Source organism: Podarcis cretensis, assembly GCF_951804945.1.
Source record: "Podarcis cretensis genome assembly, chromosome: 1".
Classification (NCBI taxonomy): Eukaryota; Metazoa; Chordata; class Lepidosauria; order Squamata; family Lacertidae; genus Podarcis; species Podarcis cretensis.
In genome coordinates this window covers 32,098,943-32,126,637 of record NC_137170.1, presented here as the reverse complement: position 1 = coordinate 32,126,637, position 27,695 = coordinate 32,098,943, and the positions used below count along the sequence as shown (strand labels likewise).

General features: G+C 43.6%; 1 protein-coding gene and 1 long non-coding RNA gene across 2 annotated transcripts; one reads left to right on the top strand and one right to left on the bottom strand.

Annotated features, from left to right (window-relative positions):
- Window positions 1-21,379, bottom strand: TMED10 (transmembrane p24 trafficking protein 10). The gene is made up of 5 exons (XM_079972851.1): window positions 21,083-21,379; window positions 15,400-15,520; window positions 7,451-7,530; window positions 3,049-3,175; window positions 1-2,166 (listed from the first exon to the last, which is right to left on the bottom strand). The coding sequence occupies exons 1-5, from the start codon at window positions 21,329-21,331 to the stop codon at window positions 2,045-2,047; spliced, it is 699 nt and encodes a 232-aa protein (XP_079828977.1). The 5' UTR covers window positions 21,332-21,379; the 3' UTR covers window positions 1-2,044.
- A 562-nt stretch (window positions 21,380-21,941) lies between these two features.
- On the top strand, window positions 21,942-25,578 carry LOC307214406. The gene is made up of 2 exons (XR_013838047.1): window positions 21,942-22,622; window positions 25,361-25,578. It is a non-coding gene; the product is annotated as an uncharacterized lncRNA (long non-coding RNA).
- Window positions 25,579-27,695: the final 2,117 nt, after the last annotated feature.

Below are 27,695 nucleotides of genomic sequence, written 5' to 3'. Positions count from 1 at the left end.
TCCCCCCCGCAAAAACTTTTATTGAGAAAAATTGACAAATCCCCAACCCCCTTGTTACAGGTAAGTCTGTACAGGTTTCCGCTGCCCGTTCTACTCAGCTTCAGTTACACCACGAGTTAGAAGTGAAGCCATGTCAAGCTACACCACTAAAGCTAAAAGTTTAATGGTTCTCAAGACGTCACATAACCCATCAAAAAAGGTCATTTCTCATTGGCAAAGTAGTGGCAAATTAAAAATGAAAGGCCAACAGGGTACCAAAAAGATGCTTTTGCTTTGAACTGTAGAAAATTTGCTATGGGAGTCTAAAAAGAGGCGCCCAAAAGTACTCACTACATCTGTAGCACAATCTTCCAGCACAGTTTCTATTTGTTAACTGTTTCCAAAGTAAAAAAAGCAGGAAAGGTCTTAAGCTCTGAATTTAAAAGCAGCACTGGACACATGAAGGCAAAACTCACAACAGTAATTTTGGGCAGTGGGAGAAGAGACATTTTACAAGTTCCAGCGTTTCTGATCAGTGTAGTTAGCTGTCAACATTTAGGCTTAAGGAAATTTGCAGAAGGACATTTTCCCTCCGCCTTCTCCATTGGCCACTATCAGTATCCCCTGGTTTTTCAGTGTGGGATGGGGAGTGGGAGGGTGGCTGAGGGAGGGGAGACAAGGATGGGAAACTTCCCCTTCACAAACATCCTTAGGATTCAAAATGGATTTGGGGTGATTTTCCCACTTCCCCTGGTGTATCATCCTGTGTTGTCCAAGAGGGGACCCCAACCCTGCCAAGGGGCTTTTTAGGGGACATAAGTGCCTGCAAGGGAAAGGAGGGACATTAAGATTTATTTGAGAATTTAAGTTGGGACCCAAGACTTTTTTTGTGATACACTGCTCTGAAACTTGATATGTTTTGAGTCAGGGATGATGTATTTGTTGCTGCTATAAGCCCTGAAACTTGTAGAGCCCAGAAAAGGCACAAATGTCTTAAAAATTGAAATGATACTACAGCTCATCTACAGTTGCTCCCACTGACTCACCTGCCTGCCATTTTGCATCCAAATAACTTCCGGTTTCTTGCTGTGGGAAATGGCTGCCTCCCACACGAATGGTCTCCAGCCGTGCCAGTAATTCAGGGTTGATATGGGGGTAATTAACCCTGGCAGACTCCCCAGGGTTATATGCTGGGTTATAAGCATCTGGATATAACTTACAAGTTCATTAAAATGCAGGTCTAAGATTGCCCCAACTTCTATCTTTGGTAGAAGACAGGGTTTTATATCGCCCATGGGAGTGAGGGAGAAAAGACCTATCCCCCTCCCCTAAGGATTAACCCAACTGTGTATTCAAGTATGCATCAAGCTGGTGCCTCTTACCATTAAAAATGGCTTTTCACAGTATCCAAAGGTGCTTTCAAGAACAAGGGAAGCAATGACTTCAGAGAACGGGATAGGATGAAAACAAGAGAATTGTAGATAAAGCCTTTCTTCTGTGATTTAAACAACACAGCTCTGTTATTTTCCAACTGTCCTTCCTGCTTCTACACATAAAAATATCAAATATTCTGACAGACAAATGCCACTGGCAGTTCCTTCTCCACTCCAAAAGTGTAGCTACTGATCAATTTGCAACAAGATCTGCTTCTGGGATGGTTGACTCTGAGTGGCTCCCTCTCAAAACTCTGTGGTAAGAGATAGAATGCTGAAAGGTTAACAAATTGCATGTATTCAAGTGGCTTAGAGGATCAATCTGGTGACATACAGGAAGAGGTCACCTGACCTCATTTGTAAGGGAGAGAAAAAGACAGCGTAAGAGCCAACCACAGCTGTCATGACAGTTTTATTTCATCCCTGTCCAAGAGTCCCCAAAATCACAACTCCCACTGTCTTCCATGTCTATCCAATAATAGTTCAGAAGCATCCTGACCGCGTTCTATACCAGCATTTCCCTCCCTCCCCCTGGGGAGCCATTGTTTGGCAGGTCAACCCTGAGGTGGCTCTAAACAGCCATAGTTGGGTCTCTGTTGTTCTGCTGGGGTTTAAAAGAGGGGGAACTGCCCCTATTCAATCAGCTTCTTGGCCTTGAAGAAACGACGCAAATAGAAGACCTGCCAGGTAGCCAGTCCAATGAGGCAGAACATTGAAAAAATGCTGAAGTATAGTACTCGAATGTTGGTAGATTCTGAAACGGGGAAAACAAAAAGCGAAAAGCTTGTTACTCAGAACAAATGGCAATAATCCCTAAGCCAGCCCTCCAATGCCTTCAACCCCACAAACCACCTAGTATTTTTCATCTGAAGCATTCATATAAAACTAAGTACCAGAAAGATAAGCTCTTTGAACTGTGGGCCAAGTGGATCCAAAAAAGGCTCAGCTTTCATTCTGTTAAGAAAAGGGCAACTCAAGATCCTCTCTCATGGCTACTAAAATTTGAAAATTGTGCAGGCGGAAATTATTACCATTTCTATTACTATTATTATACAGGGGTTCTTGCTTTGGTGTTCACAGATGGAGCCTGTCTGCCACACATGAATATTGGTTCCTTCACCATAGAAGTTTTATACCTCTGCTGCCAACCTCTTGCCTATACCTCTATTTCTGTATCACACTTCCCACTGGAAGAGGGGAAAGTCAAAATTCTACAACAGCTAATCAGAGTTAAATACACACTGAAGTTGTTTATACAAATAAGTACAAAATATAATTTTGCCCATTATATTCCGCACACAGAATTTGAATTTTCTTGGGGCCCGATAAGAACAGTCCTGGCTGCAGATAATAACAAGAAAATAACAGAATCCCAAGTGAGTGTAAAGAGAAGGGAGTGCCATGACTCTAGTAGATTTGGTGGAAAGTGGGCTTATGGGCATAGCAGCATAACTGTTATGGTGGTGAAACATTCCAGTGACCTAACAGTATGTTTATAAGTTGATAGATCATCAGACAGCCTTGTCTACGCTATAAAGCAGGTATCAAGTAAGCATCGTGGTAACATTATTCCCAACCATATGCATTAGTGAGAGAAGCATAACAACAATACTACTCCCTGAGTTGGAGTACGTACCATTGGTGTCCCGCATCTCCTCTTCCCGCTTCTTCATGTAGGCAAAGTCATTGACAATAGACTCTGAAAGATCCTCCAGGCGTCGCAGCTCCAGCTCCAGTGGCTTCAGCTTCTCTACTTTAGCAATCTGTAAAAAGAGAGACAGAGACTGAAAATCACAGCCAGAATAAGACTGTATTCTCATCACTTGAAAAGAGAGTCCTGATGCAAACAGTCCTGTCTGTGGCATAGTCTCTAGTGACAAAATCAAAACCAAACTAACTAACCACTTGCACCACAGAGAATGCAAATGAAAGAACGGGGAGGGAGGAGGGAGAGGCTTGAATAGGCATCCTCATCTACTGTTTGTAACCAGGGAGGATGTCTTCTTGTTCAATTGCCTCCTTTTCAGTGCCTTGGCATGCATCTCCCCTCCTGGGTAACCTAAAATAGTAATCTGGAAGCCTTCACAGCAGATTTTTGAGGTCAACAAAGCCATAATTTTTCAGCCAACAGAATCTCCAATATCCTTAATTTCCCAGAGATGTTACGAACTTTTCCAGTGCCTAAACCAGTGACAAAGCCACCCTGATAGTTTCTTGTTTTAAAACAAGCAAGCAGTATATAAATGTTATTAAACAAACAAACAAACAAACAAATAAATAAATATTGAACACCCCCCCATCTATAATTAGACACCCATATTTGCATTTCCCAGGAGGGGAGATATGTGTGCAAAGGCAACCTTTTAACAAGATGGTAGCCTCTCCCTATAGCAAATATGGATGTCTACCCAAGTGTTTTCAGTTCTTTCATTTGCATTCTCTATGGTGCAAGTGTCAATTTGGTTTGCATTTTACTCTACACTTTTTGACAAATTTCAAGAGGAGGTGTTTCAGAGGAGCACAAAATGTTTGGTGAGAGGATTCTCATTTTGCTGCTCCACATGGACAGCACAAGAAACATTTAATAAATTTTGTAGATTAATTAAGAACAGATATGCATGCATTGCTGATGAGGAGTACACCTCTTACTTATCAAACTACAAAAGCCTGGGCAAATAAAGATGTTTTCAATCAGCATTTGAAACCTCACAATGTGGGACAGTTGCATCGCTAAGGGCCATTATTCCAGAGTAGGGGACCTACTACAGAGAAGGCCCATCTATACATCCTTTTACTCTAAACCCTGGCGGGGGGCAGTGAACAAGCCCTACCCTACCAATCTTAAGGACTGAATTGGCTTGCATTGAATGAGGAGCTCCTGCAGGTATCTGGGCCCCAAGCTTTGTAAACCATCACCAGCACTTTGAATTGAGCCTAGGAGCATATAGGGAGCCACTGCAGTGCTTTACTCCCAGCTAAATGGGTACAGGACTGCAGCCTAAGAGTAAGCTGGTATCACCAGGCCCATGCAGAGCTTGTCTTAGGCCCGGGTTGGTCTTGGCATGACAGCGGCCCGTCAGGGCCCCCTGGCCCTCTTAGGCCTCCCCCAGGGCAAGTGTACCTGGCTGCCCCTGTGCCTCCCACATGGGCCTGGGTATAACTCCTAATTTAAGAATCCACATTTTTGTTGCTACAACAGAAGTAGGAAACACATTGACCTAGCCTCCTTTGCCACTACAACACTGTGAAAGAAGAAAAATGTTAAAAAAAAATAGAGCGCATTCTGTGTTACAGATGTGGATTAATGATGGTGCCTGGCTTTGAGAATGTTGAAGGCCACTGTTCTGTATTTTTTATTTTATGTTATTGTTTTTCAAAATAGAGCAAAGTAGTCTCTGAGGCTTACCTTAAACACATTTGCCCAAGTAACCTCCACTGCACACAGCTGAACTTACTTTTGAATAAGCATGGGAAGGACATCTCTTTTAACTTTTTTGCTTACACATTTCTCCAAGTTGCACCATACATCCCTGTTCAGGAAATATGCTACCAAAGGTTTAGTAAACCCGATCCCACCCTCTGATCTCTGGCCAATGAGAGTAAAGGCACTAGGATGATTCACAAGCAAGGGAAGCAGTGATTTCCTGTTTCATTTCCCTCCATTGCCTATAATAACCATTTAAGGAGAAGGGCAATGTATCCATACTTCCCTCCTTTGTCAATTATTTAAAAAATAATTTGTTCTAAGTTGTCCTGATTTTTCTGACTTGTGAACAATAGCAGCGGGTGCACTGTATCCTTTTTTCTAGTTAGATTGGTGGCCTCTAGGCACTTTTAAATTAACATTTAAATAATCTTTTTAAAAAATTAATTAATAAGCATATTCGTCTGTAGCACAGAAAACAAGTCTCATGCGGCCAGAAAAGCTATTTGGGAAGAGCAGCATAGTTGGAGGAGCTATATCCAAATACAGTAATGGGTTTGACATTTCCGCAAGTTCAAACTGCAAGGGGTTTAATGTAGCTGCAGTGGAGCTGTGCAGTGACAGTTCACCACAGCAGCAGGGCACAGGAGGAGTGGGTGGAGGTGAGGAGAGGGGCAGAGCCTGAGAGGGCAGTGGGCCAGGTAGAGAAATGACATCGAGGCCACTCACCCCTGTAACAGAACAAACAATAGGTCAGTAGATTTACTACAATGGTGGCTGTTCATTGCAAGGCCACAAGGGGGCAATCAAACCTTGAGAGACAGCAAACAGCAGCTTTTCACAATTTACCGGTAGCTAAATTACTGGATTAAATAATCCTCTCATGTTTTAGTTCTGAATGATAAAATCAAGGCTTAGGAAGTTACATGGCCATAACTCTACCAAGCAGAATCTGACAGTTTCAGGAGAACTTTACAAGTTCTGTCACTTTTTTGTTTGGGTTTGGTTTTTCATAAGCAAGGATGAAGAAAGAGAAAAAAAAACAATGCTGTGTTTAGCAAGAGAAAAATACTGAAAAGCTGGGAACAGTTTTTGCACAAAACTCAATATCCTGAAAAGTACCTCAATTCATGAGGTCAGCTATCAGCTACTAGCCTCTGCCCTCTCGCCCGTATACCTTGTCGCAGGTGCCTACTGGACTCCAATCGTCTGTTAAACCAACATCTTCTCTCATTAAGGATATGTTTTTAGGATCACATGACTGTGAAAAGAATCTGCACTCCTGACATATGCAATCCATGCATAAGGATTGCACTGATTCTCCTGCTGTTTTCTGCTAGTCCAAATGGACCCCCAAATCAGCACAGTACCAGACCTCTCCACTCATAATTTATTTTATTAAGTGCCCCCTCATTCCCATTTAAGTATACCAATACAAGGGAAAACAGCATTCAGAAGCACCTTTAGTCTCCAACAACAAAAACTATATAGGTTTCTGTTTTGACTCTCTTAACAAAGCATGCCAACAAGGCAGGAGAGCAATGGCCCTTCCCTGCCACTGTCTATCCCAGTATACTGCCTCTAAAGATGGGAAACTCTATTTAGTGACCATATGTTACTAGCCATTGACAGACCTATCCATGAATGCACCCAATCAGCTGTAAAAGCTATATATGAAACAATAAATTTCTCCCTGCAATGAGATAATCTCTTTCTACATTGGGGAAAATTGTGAATAAAGCAACCATGAAATGTTTATCTTAGACTGGTATCATGCTCCTATCCCAGTCTGTGCAGGAAAGGACCTGAAATGTAAGAAAAGGGTTCATGGCCATCAAAAAGCAGTATAAAAACAGAAAGGTCATATCTTAGTACTCTGAACGTATGAGAGTTACTTTCGTCTGGATTGCATCAAATGAAACCGTCTTATCCAGTCAGATAGTACTGATCCATATAGTCCTGTATCAGGTCTCAAAGGTCTCAGGCGGGAGTCTTTCCTAGCACTTCCTGCCAGAGATCCTTTTAACTGGAGATACCAATTCAAGACCCTCTGCGTGCAAAGAAAATGCTCTACTACTGAATTATGCATTACCCTTTGCATGTACAAGACTGAAGTTTCAATCCCTGGCATCCCTAGAAAGACCTTTTCTGAGCTTTTAAGAGAGCCATAAATACTTGGCTAGATGGATCCGTAGTCCAACAAAGCACAAGGTAGCTTCATGCAATGTCAGCAGTGTGTTAGGGGCAGTATTTTTCTGAAACTGAAATTGTTTGAAACCGCAAGCTGAGTTCTGTTCAACTTGGATCCTGTTTGCAGGCCTGCCGTAGACATCTGGCTGGCCACTCTGAGCGAAAAAATGCTAGATATCCTGCTTTCCGAATAAATTCAGCTTCATAGCTGATAAATTCCTTGCCAAGCAGCAGATTCCTCCCTAAAATGTGTTTAGCAACTTCAAAAAAACTGTTCTAGATGAGTGCTTTACTCAGGGAAGCCCTAGGAATCAGGGAGACTGGGAAAACAGCACTGAACTGTGAGCCTCAAGGCTACATACAGTTGTCACGTGAGTGTCAGGAAGAGAATCAAGAGGCACAGGCAGCAAAAGTAGAGATGTACCTCCTCGTAGTTCTTTGCTTCTACTCCATGCTTCATGTTCAAGGTCACGAACTGGTCTGGCATCCGCCCTGTTCCTGGAACTGCAATGAAAGGATTCATTGTATGAAGTGCTCAGGCTGCCAGGAAATTCCCAGCCACCCGCCCCCCAATACACAGCAGGGAGGGATTTGCGGCTCTCCTCCTGTACAAGCCTCGGAACAGCTAAAGAGGCAGCCCAACTATGCCCAAAGTCACAGAAAAATCTACAGATAGCATTGGCTAAGGTAGGAACTCTGAGAAGTAATGAGAACAAGCTGCAGTGAAGCATGTGGAGCGTGCAAAACATCAGGCACTCTGATTTCCTGGTCTTCGTTCCACTCTCTAGCAATAAGGAAACATGGGATCAGTTTAGAGCTAGACAATCTGGTAAGAACTAAGTGCTAATTCTAGCCAAATAGAAAAGTGAGTATAAACCTGAAGTGGTGTATTAGACTGAAAAAATGAAAAATAATAACACAATGAACAGATTTTTCTAAAGTTAAAGTTCACCTAGCCAAATATAAAACTACTGTGGAATGGAAAATCAGAAACAACCCTTGTGGCACTGCTATTATACCTGATTGACCCCTGCCCTCCTTCTTACCTCCCTTCTCCTTATTCAAATTATTCCTCCCAACCCCAAACTTTAGAACTGTGACAAACCTGGTTATCTAGTGAGTATAAATAGTTCCCAAGCAACCAGGTCTGGTCTAGAGGGTCTTCCCTCTGCAATTTACCCCTTGATAATCCAGTTCAACCCCTGCCAATGCAAGAAATCCACTACTACTATAACCTCAACAGTTTCTAACTAAGGAAATCCCACCTTCCTCTCAAGCAGTTTGTTCCACTGCTGAAAGGTCTCCCCAGTGAGGTCCACTTGGTTCCTCTACCAACATAGTTTTGGTACTAGGTAATAAAATACATTTTTTTCTCAGACATTTGATAGATTATGAAGATGATGCTGTGTCTGTTGTTTGTGTGCTGCCAAAGCTTCTGGCAGCTGTTATTGCGTGGGTGGGTGGGTTGTTGTGTATATTTTTCATGAAATGCATGTTTCTTTCTGAATGCGTTAACATTACAATGTATTTATGTTTATGTTTTTAAGTATGTTTCAATTTGTTTGGAAACCTCTGTGTATTAAGCAACTTACAAGTGTATTGTATTATGATGATAATGGTAGCAGTTTATACTGTTACTAGTTTATACTGTTACTTCCTAGTGTTTAGACAGAATACTTTATATTTTAGCTACCTGCTTTGGAGTCTGATCTCTAGGGCAACACCAAATAGATTTGCTCCATCATCTATGTTAGTGGTTCTCAAAGGGTGTAGTGTATTACACTGGTGTGGCAGGAGAAGATGGCAATTACAAAATAGTTGTGTCCTGAGTTATAAATCAAGCACTGCTAGTTGTTGTTTCTTTTTGTTTTCCAATGTATTTCTTATCAGTAAAAAACTCTGTGGTGTGAGCAAATTTATATTCAGAAAGTGTGGCCCAGAGAAGAAAGTTTGAGAAACACTGAACAATGTGATAGCCCTCCTCAAGTATCTGAATGGCACAATCCTTCTTACTTATCTCTTCTCAAGGCTAAACATACCCTAGTCCTTCAACCTTCCCAAAGAGGACTTTATCTCCAGGCCCCTCTTCATCTTTGCCATCCTCCTCTGGATACATTCCAGTTTGCTGATATCCTTCTTAAACTGCAGTGACCCAAACTACAACTATTTATCTCTTAAGAAAAAAAGGGAGGTAGAACTGCATGCATTTTTTCCCTCAGGCTCTCAGTTCCTAGATAATTATGTTCTCAGCACTGATAATAGGTTCTGGACCTAGCAAGGTGGAAGAAAGGAAGGTGGAAGAAGGAGGGAAGAAAGAATATGACCATCTACCTTAAGCTCAGAGCTATGCTGTGAACAATCCCTTTGCATGTTTACTTCAAAATAAGTCACCCCAGTTTATGGGTCCTTACTCACATTCCTATAAACACTTACCTGGGAGTAAGACCCACTGATAATATTGGGGCTTGCTTCCTGAATATGCATGTGTAAGAAAGCTGCATTTGTCAGCTTGGTCAGAAAAGAGAAATGTTTTGAATACACTTTTTTAATCTGGCTATTTTGGACGAAGGGGATAATTGCTTCTTACTATTTCTACTTTGAAGTAATTCTCTTTCTTTGTTAATCTGCCAATCCCAGATCAGATGTTTTTTGACCCATTACTTTTAAGGGCATGGGATTAAAGTATTTTAAGCGGGGTTACGAAACTGTAGTTATGCCAAATGGAAGAAGTATGGCACAGTATCAATTGGGTCATGTTATGTCAGACACAGCATTACTTAAGGTAACAGATATCTTAAAACAAGCTCAGGACATAATAAAGAGCCCATGATCTAGCCAATCAGTTTGTCATTCTGGTGTTTGCATTCAGCATGACAGGCAACGAAAACACTGTGGAGAAAATAGTATGAGGCTGTTCTCCTCCTCCCCCCTTTTTTAAAAATTAAGGAACTATACCCTGTTTTGCAACATATGCAAACAGCCTGCCTCCCCCAGACTTAAAAAAAAAAAAGCTAGCTAACCAACCTCTCTATCCACCAAAGAGCCCCTAGCTAGTACATGCATCTCTACTACCATGTTAGAAATTAGCCAGACACCAGGCCCATTTTGCGACGGGTGCAGGTCCAATTGTGACCACGTGGAGATCTCTGGATGCCAGGTTGGCAACTGACATCTCCATCTGGCTTTCCCTTCCAGCTTTCTTAAGCAGGTAAGCAGAAAAGCTTATTTATTGCATTTATATTCCAACCACTTTCTCCAAGGAGTTCATGGTTCATCTCTCTCCTCAGTTAATCCCTACAACAACGCTGTGAGGTGGGTTAAGAGGCTGTAACTGGCTCAAGGTCACCTGGGGAGCTTCATGATTGGGTGGGGATTTGAACCCTGATGTCCCAGGTCCAACACTCTAACCACTACACCACACTGGCCTCCTAGAGTACTTCTGTAGGGTTTGCCATATGCCTTGAATTTCCCGGACATATTAGGAACACTGCAGCCGAGAGCAGTGTCTGGGCAGAAATTGGCGAAGTGTCTGGGGAAATCGGCAGCGTCCCTCAGATTTCCCTCAGAAATAGCTCAAAAACATCCAATTTCTTTGCGATTTTGCTCAACAACTTTTCTGTCCGGATTTTCACTTTTTGAAATATGGCAACCCTAACTTCTGCTATGGGACAACTATATACACTAAGCAGGTGACTAAATATGGGGAAAGCAAAATGTCACTTAGAGAAGGATCTGAAATATTTTCCTTGAAGCTTGAATATGTTTTATTCAGGATAGTTTTATTTGATGTTTTGATGTGTTGTAAACCGCTTTGCTTTGAGATTTTCCCCTCCTTTAAAATATGAAGTGGTATAGAAATGAAATAATAAGACTAAGACAAAATCCCACTGGGGGAAAATGGTGCCTAGACATTCTGCTGTGGCAGCTGTAACCTAGGTTTAAGCTGCCATTTGGAGATAGCTTATACACCTGAGTTTCTAACACTGTTCTACTACTGGGGTCAGATACATTAGGCTGTGATCTCACCTCCTCCATGAAACAGGGAAGGCACCAGGTGTTGGCATTGTTGCAGTACCTTTAAGGAATGGTCACCAGCAGTTTCTGGATCCTATCTGCCAACTTCATGCAGCCAGTGGGCAACTGCTGGTTCCCACAGGAGGAGAGAGTACTTTGGGGCTTAAATCTTGCTTGCAGGTTTGCCACAGGCACCTGGTTGGCCAGAGTCAGAGCAGGAGGCTGGGCTAGATTGACTACAGGCCTAATCCAGCAGGCATTTCTTATATTCTTATATACCCACCCTTCTTATATGATTCTCCCAACAAAGGTAGACTTATTTCAGTGTCCCAATTCACAGGTAGGTGGCAGCACAGCACAGTATATGAAACGCAATGTGGGGGTAGGGAAGAGAACTGCTCTTCTTCACTGGATAGAAACACAAGTACTTTCCATGGTGCTGCTCCTGACAGCTTCCAAGATGCCATAAATATATGTAGTTTTCATAATGGTAAACGAGCAAGGCAGTCCCCTGCTACACATGCCACAAGAATCATTGTTTCCAGTTTTTATGCAAGCTTTGAATTTCTGCTATAGCCATGGAAACTAATTTACACAGTGAATTTGAAAAATACTAATTTCAGTGACATACCATATTTTTCGCTATATAAGACGCACCAGACCATAAGACGCGGCTAGTTTTTGGAGGAGGAAAACAAGAAAAAAAAATATTCTGAATCCCAGAAGCCAGAACAGCAAGAGGGATCTGGCTTCTGGGATAGCCTCTTGCTGTTCTGGCTTCTGGGATAGCCGTGTGAAGCCTCTTGCGGGCAGTGGGAGGAAGGCTCCCCCAAGAGCCACGATCCCTTTAAAGAGCGCGCAGAGTGTGTGTGCGGCTCTTGGGGGCTTTTCCCCGAGGAGGGAGAAGGGCAGCCAATCTAGTCCAATCTCCTGAAATGCAGGAATCACTGCTAATGCAGGCTTTATATGAAAAATAGTTTGCACAACATTCTAGCCAAACGCTGCCCATAACAGTCTGGAATTGATGAACATATAAAAATCAATATGGGATAACTATTTACACTACAACAAGGCAACCTACAGATCATGCACTTTTAGTTTCAAAGTTGTTCCTCAGATCAGAACCAAGAATCCAGCAACATCTAGTCTCAGTACAGTATCTGCTTAGAGAATTGGACTAAATCCGAGCTCATAATAAAATTAAGACTGTTTTGGTTACACAATGTTATGAAGTATGTCTGACTCTCATTCAAAAAAGTCACTTAAGGTTTGATGGTTAGGAAACAATTTCTGGTTATGGGTCCTGTGGGAAGGACCTTTTTAACAAAGTTCCACTTTTAACAGCAAAATAAATAGATAAATAAAGGGTGAACAAGAGAATGAAAGGAATGTTCCAGGTTAGGCTTTCAACATGTGCTTGTTGTAAAAAAAACAATAGTAATACTTATGGAGAATTAATTTTTACATAGTAGATCATTAAAAATCATTCTGGTGTGGAGGATACAAAAAAGCAATAAGGCAAGTGAGTAACACATGCAATATATTCCAAGCTTCCACATACAATACAAGAAGCAGAGTGGCTGGGGCAACCCAGTCAGATATGTGGCATATAAATAATAATTTCATTATTTTATTATTACAAGCATAGAATTACGCAAGCACAACTGTGCTGCCCCCAAAGCAGAATGTGTGACGCAAGGAAAGACCTCTGGGATAACAATTTAGCACTCACAATGGGGATCTCCCTAAGTCTTGCAAGGCAGCTCTTCCCTCTACTGGGGTCCCTGCGCAAAAAGCTGTGCCTTTCGCTTCCTCTTCCTCATTTTTGTGGCCAAGTGCTTGAGAAATCACAGTTGCTCAGGCCTCACCTGGCCCAACCGCCCAAATGTTGCAGCTCTGCCTTCTCAAGGCAGCTAAAACCCTACAGCCACTGACCGCCACAGGATCCTCAGCTACTCTGCAGAAAACATGTCTAAACTTCTTAATGCCAATAATCTAATAATACAAAGAACTGTAGAGATTATTTGTTTAGGGGCACTCTGCTACTGTGCATTGTGCTGGTAATAGGAACTACCAAGGTTTGAGATGAACAGGATGCTGCCGTTACTTATCTTGGGACACAGAAAATTCAACATCCTTCAAAAGGCAAAAACAGTCTGTAACAACCTCTTCCCCTTTTTCTGCACAATAAACTATTAAGGCATAACCCCCAAAGCTAGCAATCACATAACTAAAGTTTTGCATGTTTCCACACAGTGTGTCTGGGAGGGAGGGAAGAGAAATATCTCCTCAAATTTACACCTCTTAAAACCTTCCTTGGTAGGCTAAACAACAACATTCATGCATACAGGGAGAATCTGACAAACCTGACTAAATTTTTGTATTCTCGGGGCCCCTCAACAGAACTCATAGCTGCTTTGTCCCCATCTGCCTTTGATGGACACTGCTCAGAATAGTGTCCTGGGATCCTGCCTTGTCAATACAGGGTATTTTGCTAATCTTTTATTTTTAATGCAACCTACCATCTCTTATTATCTTTACTCTTGAATCATTTAATAAATATATTAAATTTAAAACCTAGAGTTTAGTCATGAGGCTCCACTTTAGGAGCCTTACACACTATTTTGCTGATCTACTGAATAGCATTAAAGAGCCTACTTAGGTCTATCTCCCATTTATGATGCTGTTACATTTACGTCACCCATGTAATCAGATTAACGTATTTAAAAAGTATTCTAATAAAATCCCACACCTATATTCTTCTGTTCTCAGAAAGCATACAACTTTAGCCAAGGAATATACTCTTCCCCTAAAAACAGTAGTGAATTTCACTCCAACATAGTTTTCTAGTATAGACCTCTGTTGGTAGACTAGCGGTATTTTTACATTTAGAAAGGCCATAACACATATGCTCACTGGTAAGTATGTTGTTAGCTGGTTTTAACAAGTCTTTTGATTCACCTGTTTGTTTTTAAAAACTTTTATTGCTGTTTGACTGTATTTTTAATATTTTGTTGCACTTGTATTACTGTTAACTTGTGGAAAGGAAGGGCACAAAATCAACAAATAAATAAATCTCTGAGATTCAGAACACTGAGACTGTCCCACCTAAGTACATCATGGGCTCATAGCACAGAAAACATATATATGACCTAGAAGTTCCAACAGTGACAGTGACAGTGGAAGCAGGAAGCTCCCTTGAACCTCAACAAGATGACCACTGTCCATTTGTGTTGAGAAGCAGCATTAAATATGCCTGGAGGTGTTGTGGACTATTTGCCCTAAACTTCAACCCAGATCTTCATGAGGAAGAGGGGCAAATGCGTCACTCCCAAAGGAAATGTCAGCTCTAAGACTTGTTAAGCAATTGCCCTCAAGATCTGGGTACATAATCAACGTCCTGCACACTTCCCCTTCTTCCTCTCTAGATAGGATATACCAATGCAACAGGACCTCGGTCATTATAACTAAGTGCCACGTCTCTACAAGAAAAGGGTTTCTGGCTGGTTTAGAGATGCTAGCAACTGATTAATGAAGAGACTGAGTTCCATCTCCAAGAAGTGGAAAGTGAACAAGGAGGGGTGCATGGACCAATACAGTAGGGAACAATAAGACTTAACACTGGCTTTGAGGAACCACACAGCACAGAAAGAGTATTAGCTAAGTGAGGGAATGATAAAGACCAAATTTAGTATTCCCTTGCCCTTTTGTACAGAAAATTCAGTGTACTGACGGTGGAATCCCTCTTGGATGTCTCATATGAATAGGGAACAATGGTGTTAATTTCTACCTGAAGCAGAAAGGAGGATCAACTGCAGTGTCTGTGTTCCTTCCTTTCCACTCTCTGTTTACTGGCTGGGAACAGTTGGTTATGCCCGTGCCCTCTCAATGTCAGGTGTGTATAGGCTACAGTGTGGAGAATTTGGGCCCTCTCCTAAATAAAATTCCAGTAACTGCACATCTCTATCTGCTGTGGAAGACAGCAAAGCACTTCTTTCATGAAGAGACTCTTAAGATTTCTGTAATAGCCAACCAGTCCTCTTCTATGACCCTGTTTTTCTTGTGTCTCATTCTGGATTATAAAATTTCCTTTGGGTGGGCAATTGTGATTTCAGCACTGCTCAAATGCAAACACTTCTGGGAAGGAATGCAACAACTGGCATTCATTAGTAATTTTAGGAACTGACTCCCTTGGGATTAAATGTTCTCTCTCAGTCCAGAAGACCTCAAAACACTTGGCAAAGCAGATACCCCTGGCCCTTGCTCAACATTACCCTTTTAAATGGATCCTACAGGAGATGGATGAGAAAGTAGAGAAGAGGCATACCAGGAGCACCAAACAGGGACTATCACACTTACCCACAGGGAGCTTGCTCTCAAAGCAGGCTTCAAACATGTCGTAATCCTCTGTGGTGAAAGCAAATTTGCCCTTAGTTGCATCCTCCTTGACATAGAGAATATGCCCAGCTGAGTCAGTAATCTGTAAGAAATATGAAAAATAAGAGAGGCAAAGTAGTTAACATCCAAGTTCTATGTTAAATTTTATGGGAGGGGGAGGAAGAGAAGACAAAGATTTTCCTAGAACACTTGGGCAATTGACTCCTGTGCTTTCCTTGTCCCCACCATAGGTGAAGAGATTTTTGCTAAAAATTTAATTTCAAATTCATTTATAACGTCTCCATTATTAGCCTCTGGCATGTTAAGTTAAAGACATTCCCATAAAAGCATCCACTAAAAACAAAAGTCAGAAGAAGATGTGGGAATGGGGGGGGGGGGCGGATGAACTCATTCACTTTACAAAACATACATTATCAGCAGCTCTGAGTAGGACAAGTTTTGGGTTTACAGTGACCAGACAATAATTGCATAATTTATAATTGCATAACTAATAGCTCTAGGAGACAGCACATTTGTATGCTCCCCCACTGCCAAAGGAGCAAACATAAAATAAAGCAAGCTTTAAAGGCCCCATGAGAGTGTGTTAAAAGCCATGTGAGGCCTTGTTTACTGCAGTAATAGCTTCTCCTTAAACATGTTTCTTCCATAAAGAAGTGACTGATGCATGCACACACAAACTAGTTCCTTTCCACCATTAGATGGGCCACGTCCAAAAATATATTATGCCAGCTCTACTTTTCTCTTCATCTGGCACAACAAGATAGTTGCCTACATACTGCCAGGAACGTTGCCCAAAGTATACCTAGTATGGGCAAACTGCTTAAAAGTCAGCCTACACAATTGTGGGGGAGCAGCCATTCAGGGAGGGGGGAATGTTCCACCACAATACTCTGGCATTATGCACAGTAACATCATCATCCTTCACAAACACAGCTTTTCTCCCCATACTGCCAGCCTGAACAATAAGCACCCACACGAGACTGAGATCAAGTAGGATGAGAGCCATTAAAGAACCTCCACTACGTAACCAACTAGCACATTGGGTACATTCTTCCAGAACGGAAAGCCTAACTGTTAATTATGGGATGTCATGATCAGAGAGCAAGCACCACATTGATGAGCCATTAAAACACGTGAAAATGGCATGACAAAGAATCACTGTTAACTGCAAATGATAAATCCCAGTCAACAGCTGATCTGAGACTAAGGTCTTCAAGAGAGAAGAGAATTTTGTCTCTGGAAAATAAACTAATGTGTGATCATTAATAACTTGTCTACCCTGACAAGTTAAGGTGCTAATGTGAGCAGCTGGTCAAAAAAACCCAGACTTTAAAACTTTTTATTCTGAATGAGCAGAGCAGGCCCATGCAGACGTGGGGGCAGCCAGGTACACTTGCCCCAGGCCTTGGAGGGGTAAGCAAGCTGGGGGTCCCTACCAGGGACCAACTGCTTTTTTGCTTGATTTTTTAACTTTATTCTAACAAGACTCCCACCCCAGGCCTCAGAGAAGATCTGTACATGCCTGGAGCAGAGCATATTTGTTCTGTAGTTATTTCATCAGTTGCCAAAGTCAGGACACAACAAAGGCTGCTGGCATATAACACACCCTATTATATCAGTGTGGCCTTCTGCGGGAAGGAATGCTTAATGTCCAATCTAAGTTAAACTAAGTTAAGACTTCATTGACCAGCATGCTAGATCACTCCTGGATAATGAGTATTTGGGTGGGGGTGAAACACAGGCATCATTAACAGCAGTTTTAGGTAATTAATGCCAAGTCATGTTTATTTAGTCAAATTGTGGTTTGTTTTGATGTCTGAACCCAGTCCAGTGTATTAATGGTGGTTTGTTTGCTAGCCATAAACTATGTGAAGCCATGGTTTGTCGCTGGCTTATGAAACATGGCGTGTTTTAACTCCTTTGGCACAATGGGTCAGTGTGACTGGCTGTTAACCAGGATTGTGGTTCGAGCCTACCCAGGGCAGAATGTGGGGAGAATTTTTGCATTGCAGGGGGTTGCACTAGATGGCCCTTGGGGTCCCTTCCAACACTACAATTCTATGATTCTAACTATATATTGGTCTATATTGTGTCTAAACCCAACAGCTTTGCTTAACCATTATTTGTTTGCCAACCCCACTCCAAGCTACAGAGCCACAAGGCAAGAATAGTTGGAAAACAAACCAAGCTTTGGAGAAACAAGTCATGGCTGATTTGCTAATTTACAGGACAATTCATGCTTTGTAGCATTTATGGGTGAAAGCACCCATTGTGTAGTAGCATCCAACTCTCACCCACCCAACCCGCAAGTACATGTGTAGTGCTGCACTTCTGAAAAATGTACTTTCATAAGCAGGCTGTTTAATTTTTATATGTTTACAATTTTTTGTTTCTAAGTCTCATGAAGGAAAGCATACACACAGAGAGGCACGGGGGCAAATGGACACCAGACAACATGGTGTAAAAAGTACTTATAAAGCTACCATCAGAACTGGGGCAGGGGGGCAGAATCCACCCACCTTTTTACAAGAGATACAACTAATTTTTAAAAATACATTTTAACTCCCAGAATCTTTCTGACAGCTTAAGAACTTCCACAGCAGGAAGCTTTTTTCCAAAAGAGGATGGTGAGGAACCTGGAAACCAAGTCTTATGAGGAACGGTTGAAAGAGCTAGGGGGTGTTTAGCCCAGAGAAGATGGAGGGGGAGGGAGGAGGAATGTGATGATGGTCTTCAAATATATTGAAGGGCTGTCATGAAAAGATGGAGAATACTTTTCTTCTCTGTTGCTCCACAGGGCAGGATTAAAAGCAATAGGTGAAAATTCCATGGAAGCAAATTTCAGCTAACTTCCACACACTAAGAGCTTTACAAGAGTACTGTATTAGACAAATTCATGGAAAACAAGGCTAACAACAACAACTACAAGCCATGATTGGCCATGTTTTACCTCTACTGTCAGAGGCATCATGCCTCTGAATATCAGTTGCTGGGAATCATGGTTGAGTAGAGTGCTGTTGTATTTGTGTCCAGCTTGCAGGTTTCTCACAGGCATCTGGTCAGCCACTGTGAGATAAGTATGCTGGACTAGCTGGGCCACAGGTCTGACCCAACAGACTCATCTTATGTTATTTGTTGTTATAAAAGGGAACAGACTGCCTCAGATGGGCTCTCTTTCACTGGGATATTTAAACAGAGGGTGGAGAGCTATCTGTCAGGGGTGCTGTAGTTACACCTTATGTAACAGAACCTGCACTGAACAGGGGCTGGGTGAGTTCACCTTCAGGGTGCCTTCCAACACGTATTTATTTATTACATTTATATACCACCTTTATCTTCCAAGCTCAAGGTGGTATACATGGTTCTCCTCCCCATTTCATCCTCACAACAACCCTGTGAGGTAGGTTAGACTAGGAGATGGTGATTGGCTCAAGGTTATCCACTGAGCTTCATGTCTGAATGGGGATTCGAACCCTGGTCTCCCAGGTCATAGTCTAACCATTACGCCAACCTGTCCCTAATTTCCTCTAAATTAGACTACTATGATGAAGGAAGGGAATATTAGAAACCAATAATAGTTTTTTGTGTGACAGGAAAGCTGTGGAACGAAAACGAATTCCAGGGTTACATCCTCTTCATTTATTTCAAAAGTACATTGCCTCTTTAGCCACTATTTTGCACCTGGCTTTGGTTGGTGGCTGTTAGTATTCTAGTAATAAAGCAAAGGAGATCCTGCCAGCATGAAATCTACCCACCACTAATATACAGAAACCTGGGCCACAGGCCTTTCTGCTTGGTTTTATGCATGCTGACTCAGACATAAGTCCCACAACTTCAATGTGATTTATTCCAGAGGAAGGGTGGTTAGGAATGCAGTCTCTGTTGCATGTAACAGACTGTGTATCCCAAAACTGACACGTCACTCTAGTAGTTGCAATTATTCTTCCCCAGACTGGTCATACTGCGTGGTATCCAAGACCAAAGCAAAATCCTTTTCTTGGTCAATTAGGACAGATCAACACAAGAAAGAACCTGGAGTTGCTGCTGAAAACCAACAGCCATATTTCAAGGGCCCTACATTATTGACTACTATCTAACCCTATGGGAACACACAACGTACCAATAATTGAACATGGGCCAAGTTTAACTATATTAGTACCAGGATGATTACTCAAAATGGGGCTGCTCCATATGCTTTGTAACAAATTGTTCTGCTCTTATATTCAAAAGCAGCTGCAAAAACTAATATCAGAATGTCACAGCAGTGTTAGAAACTCAAGATATAGAAGCTAGGCGCTAAATGGCACCTTAAGCCTAAGTTGTGGCCACCCCAACAGAATGTCTGTTTGCCAGCAGGTTGGACTAGATAACCCTCAAGGTCCCTTTGAATGCTACAATTCTATGATCTCAACTACACTGGCTGACTATAGCTTACTCTTACCACAATTCACTTGTCCCAGTATGTGAGGAGAAACACACACAGTGGAAATGGTATTAACTATGTACTTAAGGCAGAGGTTTTTTTAACTGTGGTCAGTAAGTTCCATTTGTGTGGCCTGTGGAAAAGCTGCGGGACAGTCAGCTATATCTGTACTCAGCCCTGCACTTACTTTCCTTGATGTGACAATGGAGGACTAAGATGCCCAGCAAGGGGTCCACGATTCACAGCAGTGCAGAAGCACAAGACATGTATTTTGCTGCGTCTGAATCAGCAGGCTCGATGGAGATGCCAGTTGCCAACCTGGCAAGAAATCTCCACCACATTGTTGCAACTGGACTCGCCCCAATAGCAAAATGGACCTGGCGCCTGGGGAATTTTAAACACCGTGTCACAGAGCCCTGACTTTTCACAGCTTGGGGTTACACCTGTCTTGGTAGAATCACTGCTGTCGTGAAAGCTACAAACCGTTGCACCATTTCATCACTGGAATTCATCTTTCCTTCACCTGGCAGCCTAACAACCACTCTCTTTGTTTCCTGTTTTATGGTGGGGGGTAGGAATGCTTTCCTCCTCTTGAAACTTGGGATGGAGTTCTTCAGTCCACTTCTTATTCTGAGGATGCAACAGCCCCCTCCGACTATGGGCTGCATGTGCTGCATGCTCGAAAGCAAAGAACTACTGTACTAAGGAGGAACAAAATAAATTTAAAAATTCATTCCAGTAGCACCTTAGAGACTACTGGAAGGATTTTTAAAATTTTATTTTACTTCGCCTATGGCAGACCAACATGGCTACCTACCTGTAACTTGTACTAAGGAGGGCAAAACTCAGCGAGGGCGGGGGTGGGGAAGAGATGGGAAGTTAAACGAGCTGTCGTGGGTGCGAGGCACGGAAGAGTGTTTCCTCAAGAGAGCAGAGGAGGGCCCGGAGCTGAGGCCTAGTTCCGCCTTCCGGCCTTATCAGGAGAGCCGCGCAAAGCTGACGTGTCCTTACAAGGGAAGGGCCTGGAAGGCAGCAGAGCCGCCGGTAGCGCCCCGAGGCCTCCGCAACGCCTCCGCCCGCGGCTCCCCGCCCTCTCACGGCGCGCTGTGAATAACGCGGTCGGGGGGTGGGGGCGCTGCCGGCCTGCGCCTGTTCTGGGTCAGCCTCCCGGTGTCCGTCCCCCCCGCGCGAAGCCCCCGCTTCCCCTCTCCCGGGCTGCACCTTGAGGTTGGCGGACGGGCCGCTCGACGAGCCCGGCGGAGCGACGACCTCGTACTCGCCGGTGACGAGCATGTCTCGGTGGATCTCCTCGCGCAGGCATTTGCGGGCCTTGCCCGGCAGCTGGAAGGAGATGGGCCGCGCGGGGCCCGGCAGCAGGGCGAGCAGGAGGAGGGCGAGGAGGGGCGGGAAGGAGGACGGCCTCGGCGGGGAACGGCCGCCGGGGAGCGGCAGCGGCAACGGCAGCAGCATGGCGCGAGCACCTCCGAGCGACACAAGGCCGGGCTTTCTGCCTCCGCCCCCCCCCTCGCGCCGCTGCCGGCTCCAGGCACGTGACCCGCTGCCGCTTACGTGACGGGAGGGAAGAGGAGGAGGAGGCCGCTGCGCGCCCAGCGAGGCAGTTGGGAGAAGCCTTAGCGGGCCCGGCCTGGAGAAGCAGGGGCAGCTATTGGCTCCGAGATACTGGGGCTTAAATTGAACCCCAGGAGCACCGTTTTCAGCGTCATTTCAGGGCTGGGGTGCGAAGAGTCACCCTGAGGAGCGGAGCTGCCTTTGAGTATACGCAGTGTACCTTTTTGTTGTTGTTTAGTCGTTTGGTTGTGTCCGACTCTTCGTGACCCCATGGACCAGAGAACGCCAGGCACTCCTGTCTTCCACTGCCTCCCGCAGTTTGGTCAAATTCATGCCGGTAACCTCGAAAACACTGTCCAACCATCTCGTCCTCTGTCGCCCCCTTCTCCTTGTGCCCTCCATCTTACCCAGCATCAGGGTCTTCTCCAGGGAGTCTTCTCTTCTCATGAGGTGGCCAAAGTATTGGAGCCTCAGCTTCACTATCTGTCTATCTAGTAAGCACTCAGGGCTGATTTCCTTAAGAATGGATAGTTTTGATCTTCTTGCAGTCCATGGGACTCTCAAGAGTCTCCTCCAGCACCATAATTCAAAAGCATCAATTCTTCAGCGATCAGCCTTCTTTATGGTCCAGCTCTCACTTCCATACATCACTACTGGGAAAACCATGGCTTTAGCTATACGGACCTTTGTTGGCAAGGTGATGTCTCTGCTTTTTAAGATGCTGTCTAGGTTTGCCACTGCCTTTCTCCCAAGAAGCAGGCGTCTTTTAATTTCGTGATTGCTGTCACCATCTGCAGTGATCATGGAGCCCAAGAAAGTAAAATCTCTCACTGCCTCCATTTCTTCCCCTTCTGTTTCCCAGGAGGTGATGGGCCCAGTGGCCATGATCTTCGTTTTTTTGATGTTGAGCTTCAGACCATATTTTGCGCTCTCCTCTTTCACCCTCATTAAAAGGTTAATTCCTCACTTTCTGCCATCAAGGTTGTGTCATCTGCATATAAGTGTACCTTATATGTGGCCTTTTCTTGCTACAGGATTAAGCCAAGGTTGGATGGCCATCTGCCACGGATGATTTAGCTGAGATTCCTTCCAGGGTTGGACTAGATGGCACACGGGACCCCTTCCCAACTCTGTGATGCTATCTATGAACGTTGCCTCTGTATTTGGAGTATATGCAGCTAGATCAGAGCGGGTAGGTGGCCGAATCTGCCTGTGTCGGTGCTGTAAGATGGTCTCCTTACTCACTTACCTGAAATGAAGTCTTACTTAAAGCAACAGGATTACTTTTTACTGGATGGGTTTAGGATCAGCATGGCTAGTTTGTCTCTGCATACCAGCTGCTGGCAAATCAAACGTGGGCCGAGTGTTGTTATTGCTTCTTCTTTCTTCTTCTTTGGCGATCACTTGTAGCCGAGTAAGATTGTCTTCCATAAACACGGTTTTAACAGTGAGTCTGTAGGTGACTGTGGAGGCCAATTCTGGACCCATGCGTCCTTCCACAGTGGGGACATTGGTTTCTGGGCGGGAGTTGATCACAGTGTGAATTTGCCAAGCATGCCTTCGTCTTGGCACGTTTATCCCTTGTGTCCTGAGTTCGAGTGTCTTTTAGTACTTCTGTTAAATGGAACATTAACTAAAATACTAAGTAGCCTGGAAGCTGCATAGGCACACACTATAGCTTGTGCCACCATTGGACAGGAAATGGCATCAGTTGAAGTCAAGTCTGTGATCTAGAAAAAGCAGCCCCTGTTTAACAACACCTGCCTAGTGTTGCAGACCACTAACATACACAAACCTAGCTTTGAAGAGGAGCTGCAGTCCTGCCTGCCATAGCAGGCAGAAGGCTGTGTGAGAATAGGACTCCATAACACCAAGACTGAAGTCAATATGCTTGATTAGCATTTTCCTTAGCAGTCTTTCTGTGAAGAGCTTGTTCCATAAAGTCAGTGCCACACACTACTGATTCTTATCCCCATCTTATGTTTTTAATGTGACATAGCATATCAGTATACTTCTTCTGCATCTAGTAGCCTCTGATTTTGCATAAGCAGTACCCACTCCTTGCACGTATGTCTTTTTTTAAAGCTAAGTTAAGCCAACGTTCAGAAGAAGAAAACTATTAAAATAGTGTTGGCAAACGTATGTCTCTGTATAGCTTTTATCAATAAAGTGTGAAATTCTGCATTGACCCTGGGACGATTAATGCACAACCTAAGTGTGCGGATTATATATATGTAATAGAAGAACCAATTTCAGGCTTGTGGCCTTTGACCATGCATAGAACCTTTAATGTAAACAGAGAACTGGGATCTGTGTGCCTAAATACAAGTGCAGACCCTGCTCGTAAAACCCAGGCACACTTTTTCATGGTATATGAATATTGTGCAAGCCCAATTTTATGTGCCCACCATGTCCAGACACCAGGACTGCGTGTGAATTGCACTTTGCACTGGTTTAAAGGTCCATGTATGGAAGCATGCTGTCAGGGGCTCAGGAGCAGAGGCACAGGGAAGAGAGGAGATGGAGAGCGAAGGGGAAGAATCCGAGGGGAGCGTAGGAGAAGAGGACAGTGGACCGAGGGATTCCATGAGCCTCTCCAGCGAATTGGAAGATTCACAGAAGGGGGCACCAGTGGCCAGGGGTAGGGGGTTCCCAAGGGGAACGCCCCAGGAGCAAGGGGGCAGCAGGGACTCCCAGAGCAGTAGTTGGAAATCAGGACCAGCTTCCCCACTAGAGCAGAGTGGGGGGGAAGAGTCCCAAGGATCGGGGCCAGTGCATTCCCCACCAGGGAGAGAAGATAAGGCAGGGCTGACCACGCCTCCATCAGAAAGTCGGACAACGGAGGAGAGGTCAGATCCGGCCAGTGTCCCGGAAGAGGGAAGCAGTGACCGAAGTAGTGTAACGGTTAGGAGAAAGGTCACTGGGTTGGCGCGAGAGGCAAGTTCAAATGTACAGGAGCGCGGGACAGCAGAGAATGAGGATTGGGAACCGGGTCCTAAAGCCCGCCGGAGGGAGGGGGAGGAGCTAAGCGACTCAGCGTCGGAAGAGTCCAGAAAGGGCAATGCCCCAGCGGGCAGGAGGACCCAGAGGAGGAGAGAGCAGCGTAAAAGGTGGAGCAGGGCTAGGATCTTAAACTGGTGTCATAGGGGAGGAGACTCAGACGGGACTTCGCCGATCTAGGGTTTAAGACGTAGGGCTGCACGCTGTGGCTTTGAAATGGAAACTGAACTTCAATAAAGACTTTTGTACATTACCACAGCCTAGCGTTGGTCCTCTGTGAGCTGGGACCTAGAGGCAGCTCTGACACATGCTTTCAGTTAATGTACTGTATATCTCTCTTAGTGAGTTTATTTGTTGTTCTAGGCTTGGCACAAGGAGTTTTAAAAAAGTCATAGTTGTCCAATCGTACAAAGTGTATGTGCTTATGACAGGAGATATGTATATGTGCAGCCAGAAATCATCTTTGAAGTTTCTGTTCATGGCCAAACTGGCAAGTTGCTATTCAGCTTAAAATAAGCTTGCTTATTCAGCCATGTTAACTTCAAAGACACCACCAGCTGCATATGCACATGGCTTTGTAGGATGTTGGCCAAAATCAACTAAAAGCAAACATGAAAATAATTTCTGTATTGAAGCAAACTACCATCACTCCATTTCCTGCACCTGGTGCAAGGTTAAATTGGTTTTGATAGGGAAATGAACATGGCAGAATCTGGTCTGAAAGATACATATTAGGTCAGAAAGAGAAGTGTAGAACTCAACACAATTGAGGACCGAACAATTCTTCTGATTAGGTTTCATGTTACACATTTTGCAGCCTGTCTCCACTGAAGATGCTACAAATGACTGAATAAGTAGTCATTCATGCTTTTGCTGCTCTTGAGCTAACAAAGGTCATGGTTTCATTTTTATAATAATTTGTGCTTTCAGAACTTGGGACAATCTTAATACGGCACATGAAGAGAGATAACGTGTTCCAGCTATCATGCTCCCATCTGTCAGTCTCCTCATTCAAGGCTTCTGAAAAGGAACACCACAGTTCAGATGGGCTAGCTGCAGTAGTAGTCAATATGGGAGACTAAATTATTTCACTCTCAGGAACTGAGAATAAATAATAAAATTGTCTCCCTAAGAAGGAAGGATCAGAATACAGGCGATTTATGACTTCATTACAAAACAAAAACAAAAAACAAGCCACAAAAACCTCTCGAAACCTTTATAAAGAAAATTTACAGATTGAGAGAAAAGCAGGACCAAAATTTAACAACTCCAATACACAGGTCTGTTGTTCCCTCAGGCCTGTTTCCAGAATCTTAACACAAAAGATCCCAAACTCACTTATTCTAGCATTAACCTATAGCTAGATTACTTCTAAGGGGTATGTAAAGGACTGGTCCTCAACTGGTGGGTGGGGATTTACGCCTGAGAATAAGCTCAACGTGAACTCGCGTTGCTTGGCTATTACAGTGGTACCTTGGTTCTAAAACTTAATTTGTTCCTGAAGTCTGTTCCAAAACCAAAGCGTTCCAAAACCAAGGCGCACTTTCCTATGGAAAGTAATGCAAAATGGATTAATCTGTTCCAGACTTCTAAAAACAAGCCCTAAAACAGCAATTTAACATGAATTTTACTATCTAACGAGACCATTGATCCATAAAATGAAAACAATAAACAATGTACTGCAGTCACCAAATCAATTAATCAGTAGCTGAACTGGGTTCCACACAGTCACAAAAACCAAAAAAAGAGCCGCAAAAACACAAACACAAAATAAATAGCAAAAACAAACAGACCTCAGTGTGACACTCAAAATGGAAGTGTGGCACTCAAAATGGAAGCATAACAAAATGGAAATGTGGCACTCAAAACGAAAGTGTGGCACTCAAAACGAAGCACGTTCGGCTTCCAAAAAAAGTTCACAAACTGGAACACTTACTTCCGGGTTTACAGAGTTTGGGTTCCAAGTTGTTCGAATACCAAGGCATTTGAAAACCAATGTACCACTGTACAATAAATGGAACCCCATCTCTTGGATGTTTACTTGGCTGCAGTAAACTTGGCTGATCCATTAGGGCAAATGGACCACTGCCAAACCAGTCTTGATTCCTACAAGGCCACACGCCTGCCTTCTTGCTTACAAGTGATAGGAGAAAATGTTTGGGAACCACTGGCCTAGACAATGGAGCAAATACAATACTTCAAAATCAGGCCATCTTAATGCCTTAAGATTCCCTAGCGCTATATGTCTGTTGTGGGGCAGGGGGTTGAAGGAAGGGGGAAGTTGGCTTGATAAAGACTTGAGTCAGCATGAGACCAGTGTGCAAAAAGGTAGGAATGGGAAGCACTGAATGAGCACAGGAAGTCCCCTTTCCTCCCAGCACAAGAGGAAGGCACTTGTCCTGGTCCCCCACCCCACCAAAAAAAGCAGACTGGCACATGGAGTGAGGCAGTATTAATATCTTTTCTAAAGTAAGACTTCTGCAGGATTTGGTGCCTCATCCAGACCACAATAAGTGTGACTTAGACCAGATGTGGGTACTTCTGCATTCTGAAGTTCCGTAAGAAGGGCTAGACTCACCAGCTTGGTTGGTTTGAGGTTCAAAATGCCCTCAAGGACATGGAAAAAAGGAACTTGCTATTAATATGGCACCATGGATTAAAGCCATCAAAAACATTTTGCAAAGGAGGCACGTTAGGCAATAAGGTGGTTTGACACAGGAAAATGGCCGGCATCCTTGGTTGACTTAGCATAGCCAGTCTTTTGATCTGTGGTGCTTTCTGAAGAAGAGCTTCTGCTGATTTGGGAAAATTTACATAGGTAAGTTGTTCCTCTAATGCCTGTGAAGGGTCCCTGTGTTTTAGGCAGTTAATAAGCACTTGCAGGACTATTGACTATCTAAACCCAGAAGACAAGTGTGATAAATGCAGCAGGCTGGACTCCACAGGCAGCCTAGATGTGTGTGTGCAGTGCACACATTATTTTTATTCATGAACTAACCACCTGCTAACACAGCAAAATAAAACTACAGCTATAACTACAAAAGAAAAGCTAGAAACAAAGGAAAGTCGAATAAAAAGGCCTGCTGTAACATTAAATGTGTTCATTACTGTTGGAATGCCATCAGTTTAGGGATCGGGGTTCGTCCACCATTCTGTTTGTCTTGTGCCTAGAAACATGGGCCAGAGCAGTTTTCCACTTGACCCACACTTTCTAGGCATGAGTCTGAGCAGTTTCCCCTTGTCCCACTCCTTTCCTGGGGAAAAC

Coding starts and splice junctions, on each gene's coding strand:
- TMED10 (XM_079972851.1), bottom strand. CDS start 21,331: ATGCTGCTGCCGTTGCCGCTGCCGCTCCCCGGCGGCCGTTCCCCGCCG. Junction 15,521..21,082: donor GCCCGTCCGCCAACCTCAAG/GTGCAGCCCGGG, acceptor TATTTCTTACAG/ATTACTGACTCAGCTGGGCA. Junction 7,531..15,399: donor TGAGAGCAAGCTCCCTGTGG/GTAAGTGTGATA, acceptor CTTTCATTGCAG/TTCCAGGAACAGGGCGGATG.